We start from the raw sequence: 20,560 nt of genomic DNA, 5'->3' as shown, positions 1-20,560 counted from the left end.
GAGTGGTTGTCATTAGGAGAACCTTTCTCCCTGACATATGCTAATTACCTTAGGATGGATATTTCATTGCATTATTTTCTCCAAAAGGCTTTGGAAAAGCTGACTGCCTGCACAAGGTGTGTTGGACTCTGAGCCAGGGCCAGGCTCCTGTGCAGCAGGGCATGGGAGACCACAACCAATTAACTTCATTAACATTGCTTTGACCTCCCTCAGCACTCCAAGCCATGTTTGAGGTTGTTACCAGTAAACCCCGTGGCACCCCTGGGATTTACAAGGCTCGAATTAACACCCCTTTGCTTTCTGATCTCAGGAGCTTCTGGTCTTTGAGTGGTTTTGTGGGGGGGGACTTGGCTCTTCTATGTCCCCAGAGCTGCTGAGGCTTTTGGCATCTCCATGGGGTTCACGCTTGGCTTGCAGCCCTGCTGGATTCAAGTTGTTTGGATGCGGAAGGCACAGGTGTTTCTTGTTACCGATTCCATGCAGAATAAACATCTCTAGAGATGTTTGGGTGGGTGGGGTGGAGTGGCCTGGTGCTTTATAGCGTATTTATTGAGTGTGCAGGAGGGAGGAGGCAAGGTCAGTTTGCTCAAGGTAAGCAACTTAAAGTCCTGTTTGCACTTCTCACGTGAGTCAGCAGTCTTGGATACGCTCTGATAACATCAATAAAAATAGCCAGTCCTCTTGGCCTCAGCTTTGAAGTAAAATCTGGGTGAGGAATTACCCAGTGGGGGGGGTTGTTCGCCCCTTCTTGATGAAAAGCTGATGCTGGAGTTGCAGAGCTACACAAAGCAAGCCCAACCCAGCACTTCCCTGACATCATCCCTGCTGCATCTGTGCCTGTAGTAAAGCCATAGGAGAGCAGCTGGAACACTTCCCGGTGTATAATGTATGTCCTGCTACCAAGCAATGCGCCGTGAATCTGTGCCAGATGTATTTCACTGGGACATATTCATTTCTGTGCTTTGAAGTGCGCGTGGCTGGGGATAATATACTTAATGAAATATTGGAGCGAGAGACAATACAGCATAAAATAACGCTGTTCATTTGAGGGCCTCAGAAATGAAACAATTCTCCAAATCCCAGCCTTGGAGTGGATGTAGGAGATGAGGGTGGCTGTACTTGGACTGAAGGTCCTGGATCTGGAAACCTGGGGGAAGACTGCAGGAACAGGGTGACCAGTGAAATGCTTTCTCTGAATACTCTTGCCAGCATCAAATATCTGAAGTTTTCTAAACCTGTTGTGGGTTTTGACTTCATGGTTTTTTTGACCCTTCTTGAGCATTTTGTTGATGCCAGGAGGGAACTGTCATAGTTGTGCAGTCTTGCGCCAGTGTGCCAGTGCTCAATAAAAAACTCAACATTACAAATAACATCATGTAAACTTTATTCTGAATAAAGTGTCACTGCCACCTGATTGCCCAGATCCTGGTTCTGAGGGTCCTGTTTTTCTCCCTAGTTCCCTTATGTCTTTCTTTTGGAATAACTCTTAACATCTTCCAGGGCAGTTTGTAGTTTGCTAGAACTGGTGGAGAACTGGGGCCCTTTAACTGAATTTGCTTTTATCTAGGGCTGCTGGTGGTGTGTTATCTTCTTGTAGTGATGAAGTTTGAGAAATCAGCTGCACATTTGATGTTTCATTGCCAGAGATATGGGTTTGTTTGGTTTTAAGCAGTACAATAGAAATAAAAAGTGCAATGTAGACAACAAAGGAGTTGGTTGCAATAACTCGTATCCAGTGTGAGATATGGACATCTCTGGAAAAGGGTGACTTGGTAGGGAAAAAAGTGCTGCTGGTTAAATCATCATGGGTTCAGAATCTCCTGGACAGGAAGGAAAGGATTTTATCTCCTCTTCACTGCCCCAGAACTGTGGAAAAATGCATCTGTAGCAAGGGCCATGTGTGCAGGGGCAGGTGATGGTCATTTTATTTCTGCAGCTAAAATTTGTGGGTGCTGAGTACCATGTACCCATGAGATTGATTCAGGAGGTTGTCGGGTGTGTTGCTCTCAAAATTGTCACTGAAAATCAGAGGGTGTTTCTGATACCTCAGATTGGGAGCAAAATTAGCAAAAACTTGAAGTGCTATGGGAGGGGGAGTAGGGGGAGTCTGTGTTGTGTGTGTAGTGTTTGGGTGTTGAATACCTTTATCTGCTACAGCTTTGGGGTATTTGTAGGATAACACCTAACTGGTTTTATTTTGGGTTTTTTTCAGCCTTGCTAACATGATGACCTGACAAGATCCAGCCCAGTCCTGACTATGCAGCACGGGGACTGATGGGAAAGGATCCAATATGAGTGTAAATGATGTTGGAGGCAGACGACGCTTTGAGGATAGCGAGTACACGCTGCACATCTACCCCGGGAGCATCGCAGAGGGGACCATCTACTGCCCCATCACCGCCAGGAAAACGTCCACGGCCGCCGAGGTGATCGATTCGCTCATCAACAAACTCCAGCTCGAGAAAACAAAATGTTACGTGTTGGCCGAAGTGAAGGAGTTTGGAGGGGAGGAATGGATCCTCAACCCCACGGACTGCCCGGTGCAGCGCATGATGCTGTGGCCGCGCATGGCGCTGGAGAACCGCATCAGCGGCGAGGATTATCGCTTCCTGCTGCGCGAGAAGAACCTGGACGGCTCCATCCACTACGGCAGCCTCCAGTCCTGGCTGCGGGTGACGGAGGAGCGGCGCAGGATGGTGGAGCGGGGCTTCCTCCCCCAGCCCCAGCAGAAGGACTACGATGACTTGTGTGGTTTGCCGGACCTGAACGAGAAAACGCTCCTGGAAAATCTCAGAAACCGCTTCAAGCAGGAAAAAATCTACACCTACGTTGGCAGCATCCTCATCGTTATTAATCCCTTCAAGTTCCTACCTATTTATAACCCCAAGTATGTGAAGATGTACGATAACCATCAGCTGGGGAAGCTGGAGCCCCACATTTACGCTGTGGCAGATGTGGCTTACCATGCTATGCTCCAGAGGAAGAAGAACCAGTGCATCGTGATTTCAGGAGAGAGCGGCTCGGGAAAGACACAGAGCACCAACTTTCTGATTCATCACCTCACCGCCCTCAGCCAGAAGGGATTTGCCAGTGGAGTAGAACAGATTATTCTTGGAGCCGGCCCAGTGCTTGAGGTAAGATGGAAATGATAGTAGCGTGGAAATGTTTTAACGGTGAAAAAACCAAACCTGAGTATTTTATTGTGACGCTTAACTCTGTGGTTATCTGCTAAATACTGATAATAAAGTGACAACAGCGTTGGCAATGAGAGAAGCTTGTGTTTCCACCTATAGAATATTACCTGCTTCCAAAAAAAAGAGCAAAAACGAAAGCACAGCAGATGGCTTGCTGCCAAATTTGTTAATGCTTTGTTTTCACTCAAGTGTTTCTCAATGCGGGTTTATCTCAGTGGTTTCTCAGTGGGAAAATGGAAATGAGAATTATCAGTAGTAATTTTCTAGTATATTGAAAAGAGAATTCATTGCACACAATGTATTGATGATGTTGTATACATGGAGTTTCTGTGCAGTCAGTTTCTTTGAGCTGGGGAAGAAATCAAAGGTAACTTTCATGGTCAACATTGTGTTTTCTAACCATGAGTGCTTGATTTGACCACTTACTAGTTACTTTATGAGGACTCTTCCTGTGCATTAGAGGTTAGATAAACTTGACCATCGACTTTTCAGGTGTGAAACTCTGAAGTGGGATACCAGCATTCATTCATTCATTTGTCATGAGTTTGCCCCATAGTGGTCGAGATGGTTTTCCTTGGAGTTGCCAGCTTTGCTGGTTAGAATTTTGTTGCTTAAAGCCCATCTGCACATGGGTGATGTGTCAGCTTCAGGCATGCCGTTGTCCTTGGAAGCCATGATACATGGAGGTGGTTTAGTGCCTGCATCCTCCCCTCTCCCTCTCCTTTTCTGGAGTTGATGAGAAAACATCAGACCAGGCTCCTATGATTAATGGTGGTTACTGTGGTGACCCACATTGGTGACCACATTAATTCCAGAAAACTGGTGTGAAGACTATTGCATTCCACCTCCAGTCCTGTTATTCCACCTGCAGTCCTGGTATTTATTTGAAACACTTCCATGCTCTTTAGTTTTTGATAGGTGGCTTAACATGTCATGTTGGACCAAGGTCATTTTATCGTTTTCTTTAGCAGTGTCAGAGGGAGCATCTCTGTCTAGGTTAGATTTCTGGAGGTGGGGAAGAGAGATCTCTGTGAAAAGAAAGGTAGAGGGAAGTTTGGGGAATTGGTTTTTTTTTGTTAGATTCTAATTTTCTCAGGAATAGGTTGTTTATTTGCTTGGCTCTTGGATGGAGAGAGGCATCACAAATGGTTTGCTGGGAATCCTGCTCTGGTGGTGGCCACTTACTTCTTCTGGGGACCATTCATGGAATGGTTTGGGTTGGAAGGGATCATCCCATTCCACCCCCAGCCATGAACAGCAACACTTTCCTCTATTCCAGGTCGCTCCAAGCCCTGTCCACCCTGGCCTGGAACACTTCTAGGAATGGGGCTTGGACCGGGGCCCTGTGCCAGGGCCTCTCCACCATCACAAGGAAGAATTCCTTCCTAATTTTTAATATTATTTTCCTTTACAAAGCAGCTTTGTAGTGCCTCTCCTTGGTTCCCTTTCCTCTAGATGAGGTTGCTCCAGTGTCTGGCAAATGGTGTGTTGGGATGAGGTGGAGGGCAGGGATGCACTCCAGCCTTTTGTTTTCCTTTCGCAAGACCTGCAGCTGTTTTTGAGGGGAAAAAATCCTGAATCATATCTGTTATATTTTTTTTTTTGCTGTTGGGACAGAAGTTTGCATTCCTTCACTCCGGCAGCTGGACGGCTGCTGTTGTGCTGTGTCTGCTTCCAGGCCTCTTGGAAAAAGTGGGGGTAATCCAGAATTTCTTCTGCTCTGCCAGCACCGGTCCCAGATAGTCACAAATCAGGCAGCCTGAAAGATACAGTGCCTATATTTCTGCTTTTCCTTCTCTTTCTAGAATTTCCCAAGAAAGGGATCTTCAGAGCAGAGCTTTGGGTTGCATTACTCTGCAAAGCGTTTGCAGATTTGACCTTTTGAGTTGTGGTTGAAATCAGTTGAATAAACTCTGGAAGTTTAGATGGCAAACTTTTGGGGATTTTTTTTTCTTGTTTTCCTTTGTTGTTCTTCTCACTTCCAGACACCTTCTGCATTCCCTTTGCTTTCCCTTTGCATATTTCAGATCAGATTGTGTTCAGCTCAGGTTTGTCTTTCAGAGGCAGAGCATTTGTGCTGCAACTTCTGATTTAGGGAATGGAGCAACCAACAGCTCACTTGGACCCATGGATCTCTTTCTCTGCCTGAAAAGTGTCTCTGGCAGGACAAGTGCATGGAACCTGTTCCTGGGAATGCCTTTGCTGTCATGCTCACACAGCAGGAGCGGAAGTAGAGCAAAATTAAGACTTTTTTTTTTTCCTACAGCTCCTCTGTTTTCCTAATTTACCTTTCTTGAACAGCTTTGGGCTATTGTTTGAGATTTTTTTTTTGTGTTGCATGAGATTCCTGAGTCTTGTCCAAATTGGACTTTTGGGGATGGCTGTCAAGACAAACTGTTACTGCCCTCTGAACACGGTGACATCATTCCTAGTTGCACGTAGTTTGAGGTGTGTACTGAGACCAGGCGTGTCCTTTTAAAGTGTATTTGATGTAAATCCTATGGATTTTCTTTCTCCTCTGCTGGGATTTAACAGGAAAATTTTGTTGTAGTGGTGCTCCTTGGTATGGTTGCAATATGCTTCTTTTGGTGATAAATGATATTTTAAAATATTTATATATTATCTTTCATAAATTTTATTCTTTAAATACCATACTAATTTTTCTAATAACAAGATTCCAATTTTTTTAAAAAACAGGGGATTTTCTTTTTATTTTTCCTCAGTTTCCCCCTCCATTTTCTCATAAAACACATTGTGCCCTATAAGAACTTGCTTCTTCAGCAGAGCTGAACTTACGAAAATTTTGCACTCTGGCTCTTTAGTTTCAAGACCAAGCTTCTCAAAATCAATAATTTTGTGTAGTTAATTGAGGAAGAGTTTCACATGCTGCAGTTCCATTCTGTTTCTGATTGACTCCATGCGATACTTGAGGTGAAGACGACCTTTGCTCAGCTTGATCCTCCATCAGGAGCCAAGAGTTCCACACCTCAACAGCACACTGAGGGTTTGGAGCACCAGGAGCAGCTGAGGGAGCTGGGGGGGCTCAGCCTGGAGAAAAGGAGGCTCAGGGGGGACCCTCTGGCTCTCCCTGATAGGAGGGGGCGGCTGGGAGAGGTTGGGCTCTGCTCCCAGGGAACAGGGGAGAGGACAAGAGGAAACGGCCTCAAGATGTGCCAGGGGAGGTTTAGGTTGGAAAAATTTCTTCACCCTGGAAAAGATGTGGCTGCTCCTTCCCTGGAAGCGTTCAAGGTTAGGTTGGAGAGGTTGAACAACCAGGTCTAGTGGAAGGTGTTCCTGCCCAGGGCAGGGGGTTGGATTAGATGACCTTTGAAGTTCCCTTCCAATCCAAATCATGCCATGATTCAATTTCTGCTCTGCCTGGAGAACTGTGCAACCCCGCAGGGATATTTTATCCCAGATCTAGGGAACTTGTTGATGTGAACTTGGAACAGTGTTTTAAAACCCTGTTTTCTCTTTAATTATGTTAGCTAGAAACATCCAGATGAACTTTATGTTGGAATCCCAGCTTGTTTTTATGGACTGTAACCCTTAGAGGTGGGATGTGGATGGGATCATCACCTTGTACTGGTACATGGTACAGCCTGTGAGCATCCTCCATCCTCCTGAACCAAGCTTCAGCTTTCTGGGAAGCTCTGAATGCAAGTTAATTTATCACATCTTGCTAATTTATTTTTCTATTCTGCATAAACCTACAAAGGTAGGAAAATCCTTCCTGGCTTAGGTATGCCCAAAGGTCCTCAGACAGGTATTGGATGAACCTTGGTCTAAAGGAGTCTGCACCAGATTATTTTACCATCGATCCCTTTCTCAGCATCTCATTTGTCACAGGAGCGCAGCCATGGCAGCTACACACAGCAGATGTGTTGTCTGAGCAGCTGTTTATTTGCCTTTTCAGACATCCCAGTGGGGATCTCTCAGTTGCTTTAATAAAAAAAATAAAAAAAAAAGGCCGAGAGCTGTGTTCCTGGGAGAGGCCTCAGAGGACAGGCAGTAGCCAAGGGGAGCTGCTGCTGCCCTTCACAGCTGATATGCATCTGCGGCATCTCTGCCAGAAAAAGAGGAATTGATTGCTTGAATTGCTTTGGAAAGAGCTGCAGAGAGCTTTCTGTAGACATGGCCCTGCTGTTTGCATTCCCAATGGTGGTGGTTTGCACGGGAACCTTAGGAACAGCAGCCGGAGTTGCTTTTTGGTTTCTGGAGCAATGTTGTGCAATGTGTGTGTTTTGCTTTTGTGGGGAAGTCAAGAGTTGCCACCTGAAGGCCTGGGAACCTGAAAGCCTTTATTTTTTCTTATTTCTTTAATCCTGATTATGGGGTTGCTGGAGGGAAATGCAGGCAGCATCTAGAAGACGTTGAATGTCATTTTCCGGGACTTTGTGCCGATGTGCATGGTCCTCCCAGCTGAATTCAGCCCTGGCAGCTGGAGGTGCAGCCCTGTGAGGTGTGAGCAGAACGACTCCACGCTGCTGGAATTGCAGTGGATGCTGCTGAACGTTTCCAGAGCCAAACAAAGAGCCATTGAGTCGAGCTAGAAAAATCAATTAACTGGAATGATCAGGCGTGTCCTGGACTTCCAGTAGGTTCGGGTAGCACTGGACAACACGGAGGGGCCAAAGCTGCCTGTGCACACAGCCTCTGCTGCTTGTCCTGTGTGTGCCAGACCTGCAGTTATCCTAGGCACGACCCAGCTCCACTGGCAGATCCCACACTCTTAACTCCTGTACCGTGGAACCAGGATAAGGGGATGCTTGATTCAGATAGGAACTAGGTACCATTATTTGCCCATGAGAAAGGACATTTGCAAATGGACCGTACTCATATTTTTACCTGGGCCAATGCTAATGGAATGTGAACTTTGACTATATTCCTTTTTTTCCCCTATTCCTGCTTGAAACAGTATTAATGGGAAATAAAATATATTTACATTTCCCCCCCCTTCTTGGAACAGTATTAATGGGAGGTAACCAAATTCCATTAAAATGGACTTAACAAAAGAAAATAGATTCTCTGATTCAGTTCACAATGTTCAGTTTCCAGTACACTGATTTTTAAGTAATTGGCTTGTATTGTGTGGCTCTGAAAGTTTTATATCAAAAAAAAAAAAAAGGATTTATATGAAGGAGAGAGGGAATATTTATTCTTCTCCTCATTATTCACTTTTAATCACTTTTAACCTATGATATGTGCAATTATCACCACTCTGCCATCTGAGTTTGGGGTAGGTGTGAACACAGCAGCCAGGGTTTTTTTCCCTCTGCATTCTTGCCTCCCCAGTGCCTGGAAAGGTTAGAGAGCGAGCAGCACACGGAGATTATCCAGCTGATGCCTAATGTGGGAAGAATTTGTGCAGGCCTGACACAAAGGACTCCCACAGCAAGGCTCAGGCACCAACTGCTTTTCACCAGCGCTTGCAAAATGCTGGGATTCTTCAGCTGGGGAGGTTTTACAGTTTCAGGCTCTGTATCAAATAGCATCTTGTTCATCCCTATTTCTGACACTGAATTATTCAGTATTTTCACTGTAGAATCTTCCTGCCATATCCAGATGGGCTGTATCAGTGCCTGGGTCTAATGTTGTTATTATTTTTCATTACGTGCTATCTTCAGCAAATATTTCATTACTCCAAAGTCCAGGTTATTGCACTTGAATGACAAAAATTGGTGTTTCTTCCCTGAGATGACAGTGGGGAGATGGATTTGTTATTAAAGCAGGTTTATATGAATCTGCTTTTTCTCCGCCCTTAAGAATTAGGAATTATTTTGTTTCCAGGAGGGAAATGCCAAATAAACCCTGCCCTTGTTGGGTGGAGTGCTCACCTTGCAAGACATCCTGACTTTATGGACCTCTAGATAGCCAGACTTTATGGATCACTAAGTATCAGGATCTCTGGCTATCCAGATTCTATAAATATTTATGTATCTATACAAAATAACCCTGAATCTGACCCTGGCAGGGACCACATGTTCATGCAAACTGACATAATGCTCAGTATTATATGGTCTTAGAGAACAATTTAGTTTCTAATACCATTTAAAAAATATCTTTCTCAGTCTTATTCCACCAGTGTGTCTGTTATTTGGGTTTGTATTCAGCTTTTCTGGTAAAACTTGAATATCAAGGTGCACATTTAACAAAACATGAAGGAAGGGCCCATTTTCTGACACCTTATTTTTCCTTTTTCTCTGTATTTAACAAATGCTGTAATCATAATGTAGCACTTTGATAAATAATGTTTGCAATCAAAGATCGTGTTGCTGCTGTTCAGTAAGGCTTCCATGAAAACTTAATAACTAAGACAAGGACTTTTTATCCCTAATGTGCATAGTTAATACAGTACCATGTTTTTCTAGTCATGGAGCGAGGAGTTAATGCCTTAGTAGGGATTTTGTTTCTTCCCCCTCCCCCTTCTCCCCATCAAAATACAGATTTTTTTTGTTTTCAGGAGCATTTACTGAGACCCTTTTGACTTTTCCCGTGGCTGGGTAGCCTGTATCAGAATCCACACGCTGGGCTGGGTGCTGGGTGGATGCCAGGTGGGTGCTGTGCTGCAGCCCTTGGTGGGGAACAGAAGAGCCTGGGAACAAGGAGCCTTTGTAGGACAGGCACTACACCCAGCTTTGGTAGTAATTTGACAAATTTGGGCTTTTTAACGGTTGCTGCCACCCCTGTGGCTTTTCTGGGCCCAGAATGAGAGTGCTGTCCCCTAAACACCTCTGGGAGAGCATTTGGGTTTGCTGCCCCAGGAGCAAATCCCTCTCCTGACAACTCGATGACAAAGTGTCCTACTGAGCTCAGAAATTGTATCCCAAGGGAGCAGATAGGGTTTTCTGACTCTGTCCTCCATGTCTTCCACAGAGACAGCTTCCACTTCTTATTTATAGGGTGAGAATTGCTACTTGTGACAATAAATTGTTATTGACACTAATTTTGTAGGGCGGGGGACAGCGAAAGTGTGGTTAGTTATGGCAGAGACCACAGTGGTCACCTGGTCCCACCTGCCTGCTCAGGCAGGACTGTTCCAGAGCACAGGATTGTGTCCAGACAGCTCTGGAATATCTCCAGTGAGGGAGACTCCACAGCCTCTGTGGACAATCTGTCCAGTGCTTGGTCACTGCACAGTGAAAAAGTTCTTCCTCGTGTTCAGATGGAACTTCCTGGGCTCAGTCCCTGCCCCTCCCTGCTCAGCTGGGGCTCCTCTCCAGGCTGAACAGCCCCAGCCCCCTCAGCCTTTCCTTGGCAGGGAGGTGCTCCAGGCCCTTCCTCATCCCTGCAGCCTCTGCTGGACCTGTTCCACTCTCCACAGCTCCCTGACAGCAGAGTGCAGCTTGGGGTTGGGCTGTGCTCCCAGGAAATGAGGGACAGGACAAGAGGACCTTCATTGTCTTAAGCTGCCTCAAGGGAGGTTCAGGTAGGAAGAGTTTCTTCACAGCAGGTGTGATTAGGCATTGGAATGGGCTGCCCAGGAAGGTGGTGTCCCCATCCCTGAAGGAATGACTGGACGTGGCACTCAGCGCTCTGGTCTGGTTGATGAGGTGGTGATCGGTCACAGGTTGGATTTGATGATCTCAGAGGTCTTTTCCAATCTCAATGATTCCATGATTCTGTGATAACTGCAGCCCTGCAGCGATGCAATGTGTACATCTTCTTTCCTCATACGATTCCTATGGGAATAGAGAAGTCAGTGCCTTCACTGAGGAGTGTGATGACGGCCATCGTGAAGGGTTGTGTCACTGAAAATGCCTCAACGCAGGAATTGCTGGGATGGGCATTGTCATCCGCCTCTTCTACAGCAGGTGGATTGCGTTTTTGTTCTTTCAACATCTTAAGGATATAAAGGAGTTTAACCACGTGCCTCCTGATTTGCCCCAATGGCTTTGCCAAACCCAAGGGGAATCAGTTAAAAGAAGCAAGGCACTTCAGGGAGGCAGAGGCAGGGAGCTGCTCCGATTTGTTTGCTGTTTAAGGTTAAATATTGCGTAGAGGTTAAGTTAAAGCTCGGCGGAGGGCGGTGGAACAATCCTCTCCCAATCCCAAGTTGCACAAGCCTCTCAGGAGCTCATGGCAGCAATTCAGGGTAGGCAAATAAAATCATTGTTTGCCGTGTTTGCGGAAGGGATCTGCCTTAACGGCAGCAGCAGATTGCAGCTCCCTTCTATTCCCTTAATTAAGATGGATGAGGAATAAACGTCGTGCCAGACAGTTGAGCCTTTGGCTTTGTCACTGTGATTGGGGATTTGGACTTCTCTGGGCAGAGGCTGCGATAGGGAAGATAAAAAGACAAGCAGAATCTGTAGAGTTTAAAAGAGTGGAGACCTTTTGTAGATCATTTATTTTTAACATATAAAGTATAAAAAACAAACAATGTCCATTTTGCATCAGCCAGTTAACAAAGCTCTCTCCCCTTGGGTAGTTGGTGTCCCACCATCGCTCCCTGCTCCTGTGAATCCTTGAGCTGAAGGGAAGCACCTCCTGTGTAGGAGTGAGAGCCATGGAGAGTGAGGTCTTCCTCCTGTGCAACAAGCATCTCTGTGCTGCCACAGATGAAGGCTTCACCTCATCCTCATCCCAGCCCCGGCAGGACATGAGGCAGGGCAGGATGAGACTTGCCTGCTAGTCCCACCGCTTGCAGGCAGCTGTAGCTCAGGGATCTCCTACACTGGCACAGGCTTCATCTAAGAAGTCTGAAGAGGTGTTTTTAGGGTCAGCTTCACTATCAATGGCCGTAAGGAAAACCTGAATAGAGGAAAAGATGTTACAATATTGATTAAGATTTAAAATAATTGAAAATTTAGCACAGCACAAGACAAATCAGGATTGTTGGCCGGTATGAAAAACATTATTTGTAGTTATAGAACATATATATGTATATATTTTTAAAAAAGGAAAAAAAGGAAAAGTTGAGCAATTTCTGCTCATAATGTAATTTTTAAAAAATATTTTTTTTGTCAGTGTTGTCCAGATCCACACTATTCTCATTTGAAAGGAGGAAATAAGAACAAAAGAACATGATTCCTACGCACTGGCTTTGTGGTAGAGACCAAAGATTTACTGATTGTCCCAAAACAGGCAGATTGACTTCAGGTCTTTAATTGGGAGAAAAATCTTAGCCAAGGATCTCTGTGAAGGATAACAAAGAATGAATGAAAGCAGCTGGGTAAAAATGATAACAAAGAATGAATGAAAGCAGCTGGGTAAAAATGCTCAAGTCCAACATAAGGATAAAATGTTTATACTTACTTTGCTTTATCATTGAGGAAATCAAAAAGGTTTTTTTGAGAAACAGCAGGTTTAGGGAGCAAAGTTTTGGTTTGGTGGGTTGGTTGGGAGCTGTCTCCCAAATATTTGTTGTTTGAGTGCTTTCCAAAGCAGAGCAGATCCAGACTTCAGTAAAGCATCTGATGTGCTTGGAGAAGAAATGGAAAAAAAAAAGAAAAAAAGGAAGAAACAAAAGAAAAAAGGGACAAAGCAGATTTCATAACACAAAATCCTTTTTTTGATGAATTACTGCTTTCTCAGGATTCCAAATATTCTACATATACTGGCTGGTAGGTGTAAGGAGTAGTCCTGAGTCTCTCCTGTGGGAAATTGTGGGGTTCAGTTGAGGGTTTTCTTATATGTACAAACTGAATTATCCTTTAATTAAGGAGATTTGGAAAATAGTCCCGAAGAGCAGAAAATGCATTTTTTTTTGTTGTTCAGCAAATACAGGGAGAGTGGTTTCCATCTGATGGAGGTGGGGAAGACTTGCTGTTGTCTCTTTAAAACAATGCTCTCTACAAGGCTCATCTCCACTTCTTCATTGGAAGAGAACTTTGCAAACTTTGGAAATACACTTTTCTGGTTTAGTTTAAGGCTCTGAAAAATGTGGAGTTGGAGACATCGGAGTTTGTCTTTATCTCCAAGGCTACGGCCGCGGAGCTGGCGATGCTCTGAGGAATGTGTTTGAATTATTAGGCTGAACTCTGCATTTCTGGGCCAGAGTGTTCCTGGTATTTGGAGGCCTCTGGGATAGAGGTAACCTTGCCAGCAGGTCATAAATTTGAGCCAGGTTTTTTTTTTTACCTTAGTCAGGAAATTCATGCTGGAGCTTTCCTTAAGCCAGGATTCGCAGTGATCTAATCCCAGCCCGCTGCCAAACCCGACCTGGGAGTTGTTTTCTGGCGTTTCGTTGCCGTCTCTTTGTTTTGTCCGTCGCGTCCCGGATCGCTCGATTTCCCCTGCTCCGAGCTTTTCGCCGGGGCTGTTAATCAGGAGTGGATGAATGCACACAATCAGCCTGCAAAAGCCTCGCTGCTCGCTGTGGGCGATGGCCAGCGCCAGGATGTGCTATCCAGGGAAAATTATAACGAGCAGTTCATTTTAGTTTCTCCAAAGAAGCTCTAGAGGAAAACCTGCCGTGGGATTTTGGCCGTTTTGGGACACTTCATACACAAGCAGGTAGAAATCTGCATTGCAGGTGTCATATCAAAATCAAATAAATCACAAACACAACTTGTATAACAATATATGTTAATATCTCCTATAGTAATAATAATATATGTTAATATCTCCTATAGTAGTAATAATAGATGTTAATATCTCCTATAGTAATAATAATACATTAGTATCTCCTATAAATAGGAGATACTTAAGATACTTAAATATATATTAATTATACGAATACACACGCAAATCTGCATTGCAGGTGTCACATACAAGTCCAAAATAATATATATATTATAATATCTGCCATAATAATATATGTAGTAATGATGGTGTAATTACATATATACACACACACACCCCAATCTGCATTGCAGGTGTCAAAGAAGTTCAAAATAATATCTGTAATAATATTTGTTATATTAGTATATGTAATGTAATAATAGTGTAGTAATATATATGCACAAAGAAAAATCTGCATTGCAGGTGACTCAAAGTAGTCCAAATTTATATATATAAATATGTCCTGTAATAATCTAAGTAATAGCAATATATCTATATACATATATACAAAAACATCAGTATTGCTGGTGTCATAGGTGTTCATAATTGCAAGTAATAATAATAATAATAATAATAATAATAATAATGCCAACAGCAATAATAATATAACATTTCAGGTGTCATATAGAATTCCCAAACAATCACGCAGGTAAAGCCTCGTTGCATTCTCTGGATTGTGGTTTAATGTGAATGTAAAAAGCTTTATTTTAACTTAATTATCAAGCTAAAACAGAAGTAAACCCTTTATGCTGTGGAAAAGCACAGCTGTGATGGACAGTTAAAATATTTTGGAGAGTATTTAGCAATGGAAATTTGTCCAATATGTTAATTATTGCATCTGTTAGTGAAATGTGAGCTGTGTTTGTTGCACGTTGGGCACGAGTGGAGATGCTGCTCCAGTACATGGCTACATTACTGTGATGTGAAATTCATATTTAAAGGAATTTCAGTGGATTCCTTGGAGTAGCAGCTGCTCAACACTGGGATGCTGATGACGTGTAATTCCCACTGGTGCTGTCAGTGTTGCTGGGCAGTGATTTTTGTGCTGCAAATCCAGCACAAGGTTTATTTTCCCCTTTCTTTCTCTTTTCTTTCATGCAAATTGAAGCACAGAAGGACCTGCTCCCACAATTCTGTCCCAATTGCCACCGGATGTTTGCTTTAAATCAGAATATTCTATTGCTAGACATGCTAGATTAAAATTAAATTGTTAAAAAATAATATTGTGGAAAGAGAAGGAACTTCAAAGTTCTTTCTGACTAGGGAAATTTGTCTGAAAATTCAGCACAGAGTCACCTGCCATTTCCATTGCTGGTGCATATAGCCAGTCTAAATGTACCCAAAAGATACCAATGCTCCCCATTTTTGCATCATGTAGCTGCTAAAAATGATAAATAACCCAACTCCTGCTTCGCCACCTTGTGCTGCAGATCAGGGGAGTGGGGGTGCACCTTCACTTTTGCACAGTGAAACTTCCTAAATTGCCTTGTGTCCATGCACACAAACTCCTTGCCTTCTTGAATTTTCTCAGTGTAACAAGTGGGCATCCAAGAGCTGTTAAACCTGGATTAATCCTGGGTTTGGGCTGCACCAGGAGGGATTACAAAGCATAATATTGGCATTAAGGCTTTCCAAAGTGCTTACGCAGCACAAAGAAACTCTGCCGGCGCCTTTCGGCTCGCGTGCGGCCCTGGGCTGCGAGGGACGACCCGGGGCTTTCTAGAGTTACATCACAATTATGATATTTGTAATCACAGAGATGCAATAGAAATAACCTCCTGGCAGAAGGGAAGTATGTGGGTAATGAATGGGTGCGACCTGCCCGTTGCAGTCCTGCGTTTTCGTGCTGGCTGGCGCAGCCCTTCCCGCTTTGCAACATCTGGTTTTCATCTGCTGCAGGAAAGCCAAATAATTTCAATGAAACTGGAAGAAAACATAATGCTTTAAAAAAAAAAAGAAAAGGACAACTATTGATGTCAGCCTGGTTTTCAGCTGGCGTTAATTAGATTTATCAGCGGGGTTTATCGACAGAGTGGACGCTCACTTGGATGCTTGAGTTAAGGCATCATCCAACGGACAACGCGATTAGCGAGGGCCAAGCGCCACGTTTTTCCTTGGAAGAGCTTGAAATGATAAATAACGTGAGTTCAGATTACTCTGATTTTTGGTGCATCCCCCAGGTGAAGAGTCAGGAGGGAGCTGGGGCACAGAGGGGATTTTACTGATGGGAGCAGCCTCGGTTCAGTGGCACTGGCCATGGTTGCTCTGGGGTTAAGGATATGGCAATTCCTGCATCGTGTTAGCCTGCAACAAAAATACATTCCCTAAATTGTCAAATATTAGATATATTGAAAGAAAATAGGTGTACAAGATATATTAATAACAAATCTAACATATGAGATATAAATATACATACATATACATACATACATACATATATCTATATATCTATATATCTATATATCTATATATCTATATCTATATCTATCTATCTATCTATCTATCTATATATATATATATATATATAAGTGGATATATATATATCCAGAGGTGACCTTATCACTCTCTTCAGCTTCCTGAAGAGTGGCTGTGCTGAGCTGGGGTCGGTCTCTTTCTCCGGGCAACAACAGACAGAACAAGAGGACACAGTCTCGAGCTGCGCCAAGGGAGATCCAGGCTGGAATTGAGGAGGAAGAGTGGTCAAATACTGGACTCATCTGCCCAGGGAGGTGGTGGAGTCACCATCCCCGGATGTGTTTAAAAAAAGACTGGATGTGGCACTTGGTGCCATGATCTGGTTGAGGTGTTGGAACATGGGTTGGACTCGATGATCTTAAAGGTCTCTTCCAGCCTAGAAATTCTGTGATTCTGTGAAAAATATAAAATAGATATAATATATAAATGAAATGTAGAAATATGAAATAAAAAATGCATTATTTCCTTTCTCTCTGTCCCTCTAAATCAGAATCAGATTATCATTGAGTTCCATTTTCAAATTTAGACTAGTGTGGGTCAGCATCTGCTTAATCCCCATCACATTAGAGCCCCCCTAGACGAAGTTTTTTAACTGCACTTTATTGTTCACTGGGCTTTTAAAGACATCCATGAGCTCTCAGCAAATGGAGTGTTTGTCCTGCTCCGTGCAGATTGACCCTGTTGGGCAGGGGGTGCTTGAGGAGTAGGCAGGCTTTTTGTTCCATCTGTGCTGGAACACTCTTGTGGGATGTTAGATTGTCTCCCCTCAGTGGGTTCTGGGTGCTGGGAAAGCTTCATTAAGATAGAATTCTGAGTAAGCAAAATATTTCTGGTTTTCCATGTTAATTGTGTCTGTTTGGCAAGAGAAATGGAGCTGGGAGAAGCTTTTTGAGTAAGTAGGATGTCTCACCTCCTGGCTTAAGGCATGAGGATCTGTGAGAGCAAATACTGAAGGAGCCATTAGTCTATATTTTGATTTGATGGTTGTAATTTTTAAATTGCTTCATGGTTATCATGTCATAAAATCTTAACCACTAATTTTTCCAAGGAGTTTAATTGAATTTCAAGCTTTCAGCTGGAAATTCAAAATAGAAAAGAAGTTCGAGCTTACTAATAAGTTTCTTGCTTTGAGACAAGTCACTGCATTTAATAGACCTGTGGAATGGGCAGGGTTGGAAGGACTTTCATGTATTTGACTGGATTCAAACCACAGTTAATTCAACTTCACCCCTGATTGCCAGATCCACACTTCAGCTTCTTACGAATCAAATTTCTCTGGGCAAGGATGCAGTTGGAGCAGGGCACCTGTAATTGCTCCGAGGGTTTTCAGGAAAAATCATGGTCTTTTATTTTTTTCTCCCACTCCTTGCCATGGAATCAACTCTGTTTAATTTTGTGCATCTTGCGGGGGGCTGGTGCCAGAGATGGGGTTAAGGGGACGCAGAAGGTGAACAGCTCAGTGAGTCAGGACTTAAATGTGTGGACAATTCAATGTGGATATTCCCCTCCCTCTTTCTGCCTCTCACATGAGTTATCCTCGATGCATTTCTTTTTTTCTAAAGTGGCAGTGGAAGGATAGCAAATGCAGTAGCAACCCCCAAACCATATGTCTGTAGGCTGGATTAGGGTCTTGATACAGTTGGGAATAGTGTCCCCATGTATTTGTGCCAAATGGCCCAGGGAACAGCAGAGTACAGGTGGAAATCTCTGAAGGTGATGTTGATTCTCAGCATCACTGATCATCAACCTTAGATTTTAGAGCTCCTTAGCAGCAATTCTCTCCTTTTCCCCCCCCTTTCTTTTTTGGTCCAGGCCCTGATACCGTGGGATTATTTTTCCATGCCTTGTTTCAATCCCCTCCTGGGTTATAATTATTATAGTGACTTTAGCCTGGAAAGCTGATGAATTATCAGTGCTCCCCTATCCTGGATGCCATCCAAGGGGGGAGTTGGGGAAGAAGGAGCAGTAAAAAAGAGAGATGGTCAGGGAAAGGCCTCCCTATCGGATGCTGGAGGCTGGGTGAGCAAAGCCTTCCTGCTGAAATCCGGCCAGCACGAGGTAGGACAATCGTGCTGCTGTTCTCCTTGGGAGTTATAAACAAGAGGATGAGGCTCAGCAAGAGAAAGAAAGGTTTCTTTCTGTGGTTTTCCTTTCTGTCAGTGTTTTAGTTTCCTTTTTCACCCTCCTTCTGAACTGCAGGCAGATCTATTTAGAGAAGAAATGCTATTTTCACATGAGTTTAATTTTTTAATGTAGTAGTTTACTTGCTGATTAAGGTCAATAAAGAAATACATTTAATATTCTCTTGAAAGATGCAAACAAATCCCTCCTCAGTTAGCACTGATGGTGTTTTTGTTGGGGTTTATAAAGCTGCTTTGAGTGAGCCAGCGGGAGCAGCATCCCCATCTTCCCCAGCCAGGATAAACAGATGCAATCCAATGATTGCTGCTACATCCCACATGCATTTTTAATGCAAAATGGAAAGAAATAATAATAAAGAAGGTTGAAAAAATAATAAATTCACATCATCCCAGATTCAACAAGAGTGGTTGAGCTCTTTGCTTTATTCCCACTTTCAGGACGATATGTGTGTTGTTATTTAAGGGAGGCATCTTTCAGCTCTACACCCACAAAATCTTTCCAAGGTTTTATCCGTCTAGGAGATATTTGTGGAGATATTTTGACCACTGGAGTGATCATGTCCTTGTTGTTTTCATCATCTTGACAATTGGGTGGTGTATGATGGGGTTGTCACCTCTCAGCAGTGACTTTATATGTATGAAATAAAGGTTTTGGAGGTGGATAAGAGGTGCTGGAAAATGTGAGATCTGGATCTCAGTCTCTCTCCAGCCTGATTTTCATTGGCAGGTCTGAGCTTGACTAAAATCCTGTAAACTGTCACCTCTATTGTTCTGCCATATGAAGGGACATTTAGGACATCAAAACAATGGGTTTGGATGTGTTCTTATGTTTTTTATTGAGAACACAAAATTATGTCTCGGATCAGTCATCATGATCCAAGACATTCACCCTCTGGAGATGCTCTTAATGCAAGGGTGATATTTGTACTGGGTGGGAGACGGGGTTGTGCCTCTGGCCACTGTTCTGCCCTTGGCCCTGCAGGAAGGGATGCTCCAGCATTCCAGCCTTGCTCCTGGAGCAAGTGCCAGGGTGCCAACAGCTCCTTTCCTTGCAAATAAATGCTGGTTCTCCATTTTTTTACCAACCAAGTGCAATTAGTAACGGCTCGCTCTTCATTGTGCTGTGCTGCTGCGTGCTAGGTCACCACTCGCCTCCAAATAATAGATGGAAATGTGGTTTTATTTGGGTTATAAATTATGTATTGCCACTCAGTACAGGGAGTGCTTGTTTTTCCTCTGCCTTTTCACATCCCTGGGCTCCTCTGGTTGAGGATCCTTTTCTCCCATTAAGTTCAACCAATGAATCTCTTGCTACATTGAGAAAAAAGACTCTGAATTTGTACTTGAGCTTTGCAGTTCGTCTCAGCCCGGCAGAAGACGGGTACTCTGGTTGGGTTTTCCAGCTATTCCAGTCAGGCTGGTTAAAGATACTCTTACATCTGTCTACAAAATTTCCCACCTCTTTCTTGTCCTATCACAGCTGCTTTGATACCAACATCAGGTTGTGATTTTAGTTTATTCACTGTATATTTAATTGCAGAAGGTTTACTAAATGGTTTTAACACGCTGTAGTGATTCTTCAAAGGTTTAATGAAGAAATGCTGTTCTGAATTTTACTGTCGTAGAAGCTGCAAATTGCTACAATGGTAGCTGTAAATGTTTTGTTTAGTTACACCATGATGGAGAGGGCCTGAGTATCATCAGAGTAAGGAACAATCAGAGAGGGTTTGTCAGGCTGTGTGGTGGCAAGGAAACAGAAAAGGTGTTAAAAGAAATGACATGTACAATACCTGTGTGCTGGAAACCGGCGCTACTGGAAATCAGAGGAGAGGGAAGTTAATGAGACTGTGCTCTAAACAGAGCCTTGCATATTCACATGAAATTAATTGGATAACGAAGTCTGGTTTGCCGTTTGCTCCGGCAAGCAATGCCCCTGTGGATTTTCCAAGTGTATCTGCTGTGTTTCTCCTGCTGGCAGCTGTAGTGGGAAACACTCATGCACAGCTCCCAACACAGCAGGTGACCAGCACTTCATCCAGTGCACCTGTCTTTGGAATATTTGTACTTTTGATGCATTACTGCACATACATGTTATCCTGTGTTCTTCTGGAGGACAGGAAGGTTTGAGAAGCTGGTGTTCCCCAAAATATTATGCACATAGACTAAGGAGATGGCAAATTTAAATGCTAATAAATGGTTTTGGAGACTTAATTTGTTCTAAGACATTCTCAGTGACACAGCATC

The 20,560-nt window shown here is 43.6% G+C and overlaps 1 protein-coding gene across 9 annotated transcripts in view; it reads left to right on the top strand.

The window, feature by feature from the left end:
- The window catches only part of MYO9A (myosin IXA), a 173,851-nt gene that overhangs the window by 29,558 nt on the left and 123,733 nt on the right, over positions 1-20,560 (top strand). For all 9 annotated transcript variants that reach the window (XM_038147029.1, XM_038147030.1, XM_038147032.1 and 6 more), the window contains exon 2: positions 2,213-3,134. In XM_038147029.1, coding sequence (XP_038002957.1) covers positions 2,292-3,134 — 843 coding nt within the window. In that variant the 5' untranslated portion in view covers positions 2,213-2,291. The remainder of the gene's footprint in view (positions 1-2,212; positions 3,135-20,560) is intronic.

Source organism: Motacilla alba, chromosome 10 (assembly GCF_015832195.1).
Source record: "Motacilla alba alba isolate MOTALB_02 chromosome 10, Motacilla_alba_V1.0_pri, whole genome shotgun sequence".
NCBI classification, from domain to species: domain Eukaryota; kingdom Metazoa; phylum Chordata; class Aves; order Passeriformes; family Motacillidae; genus Motacilla; species Motacilla alba.
This window is presented reverse-complemented; position numbering and strand designations above follow the sequence as displayed.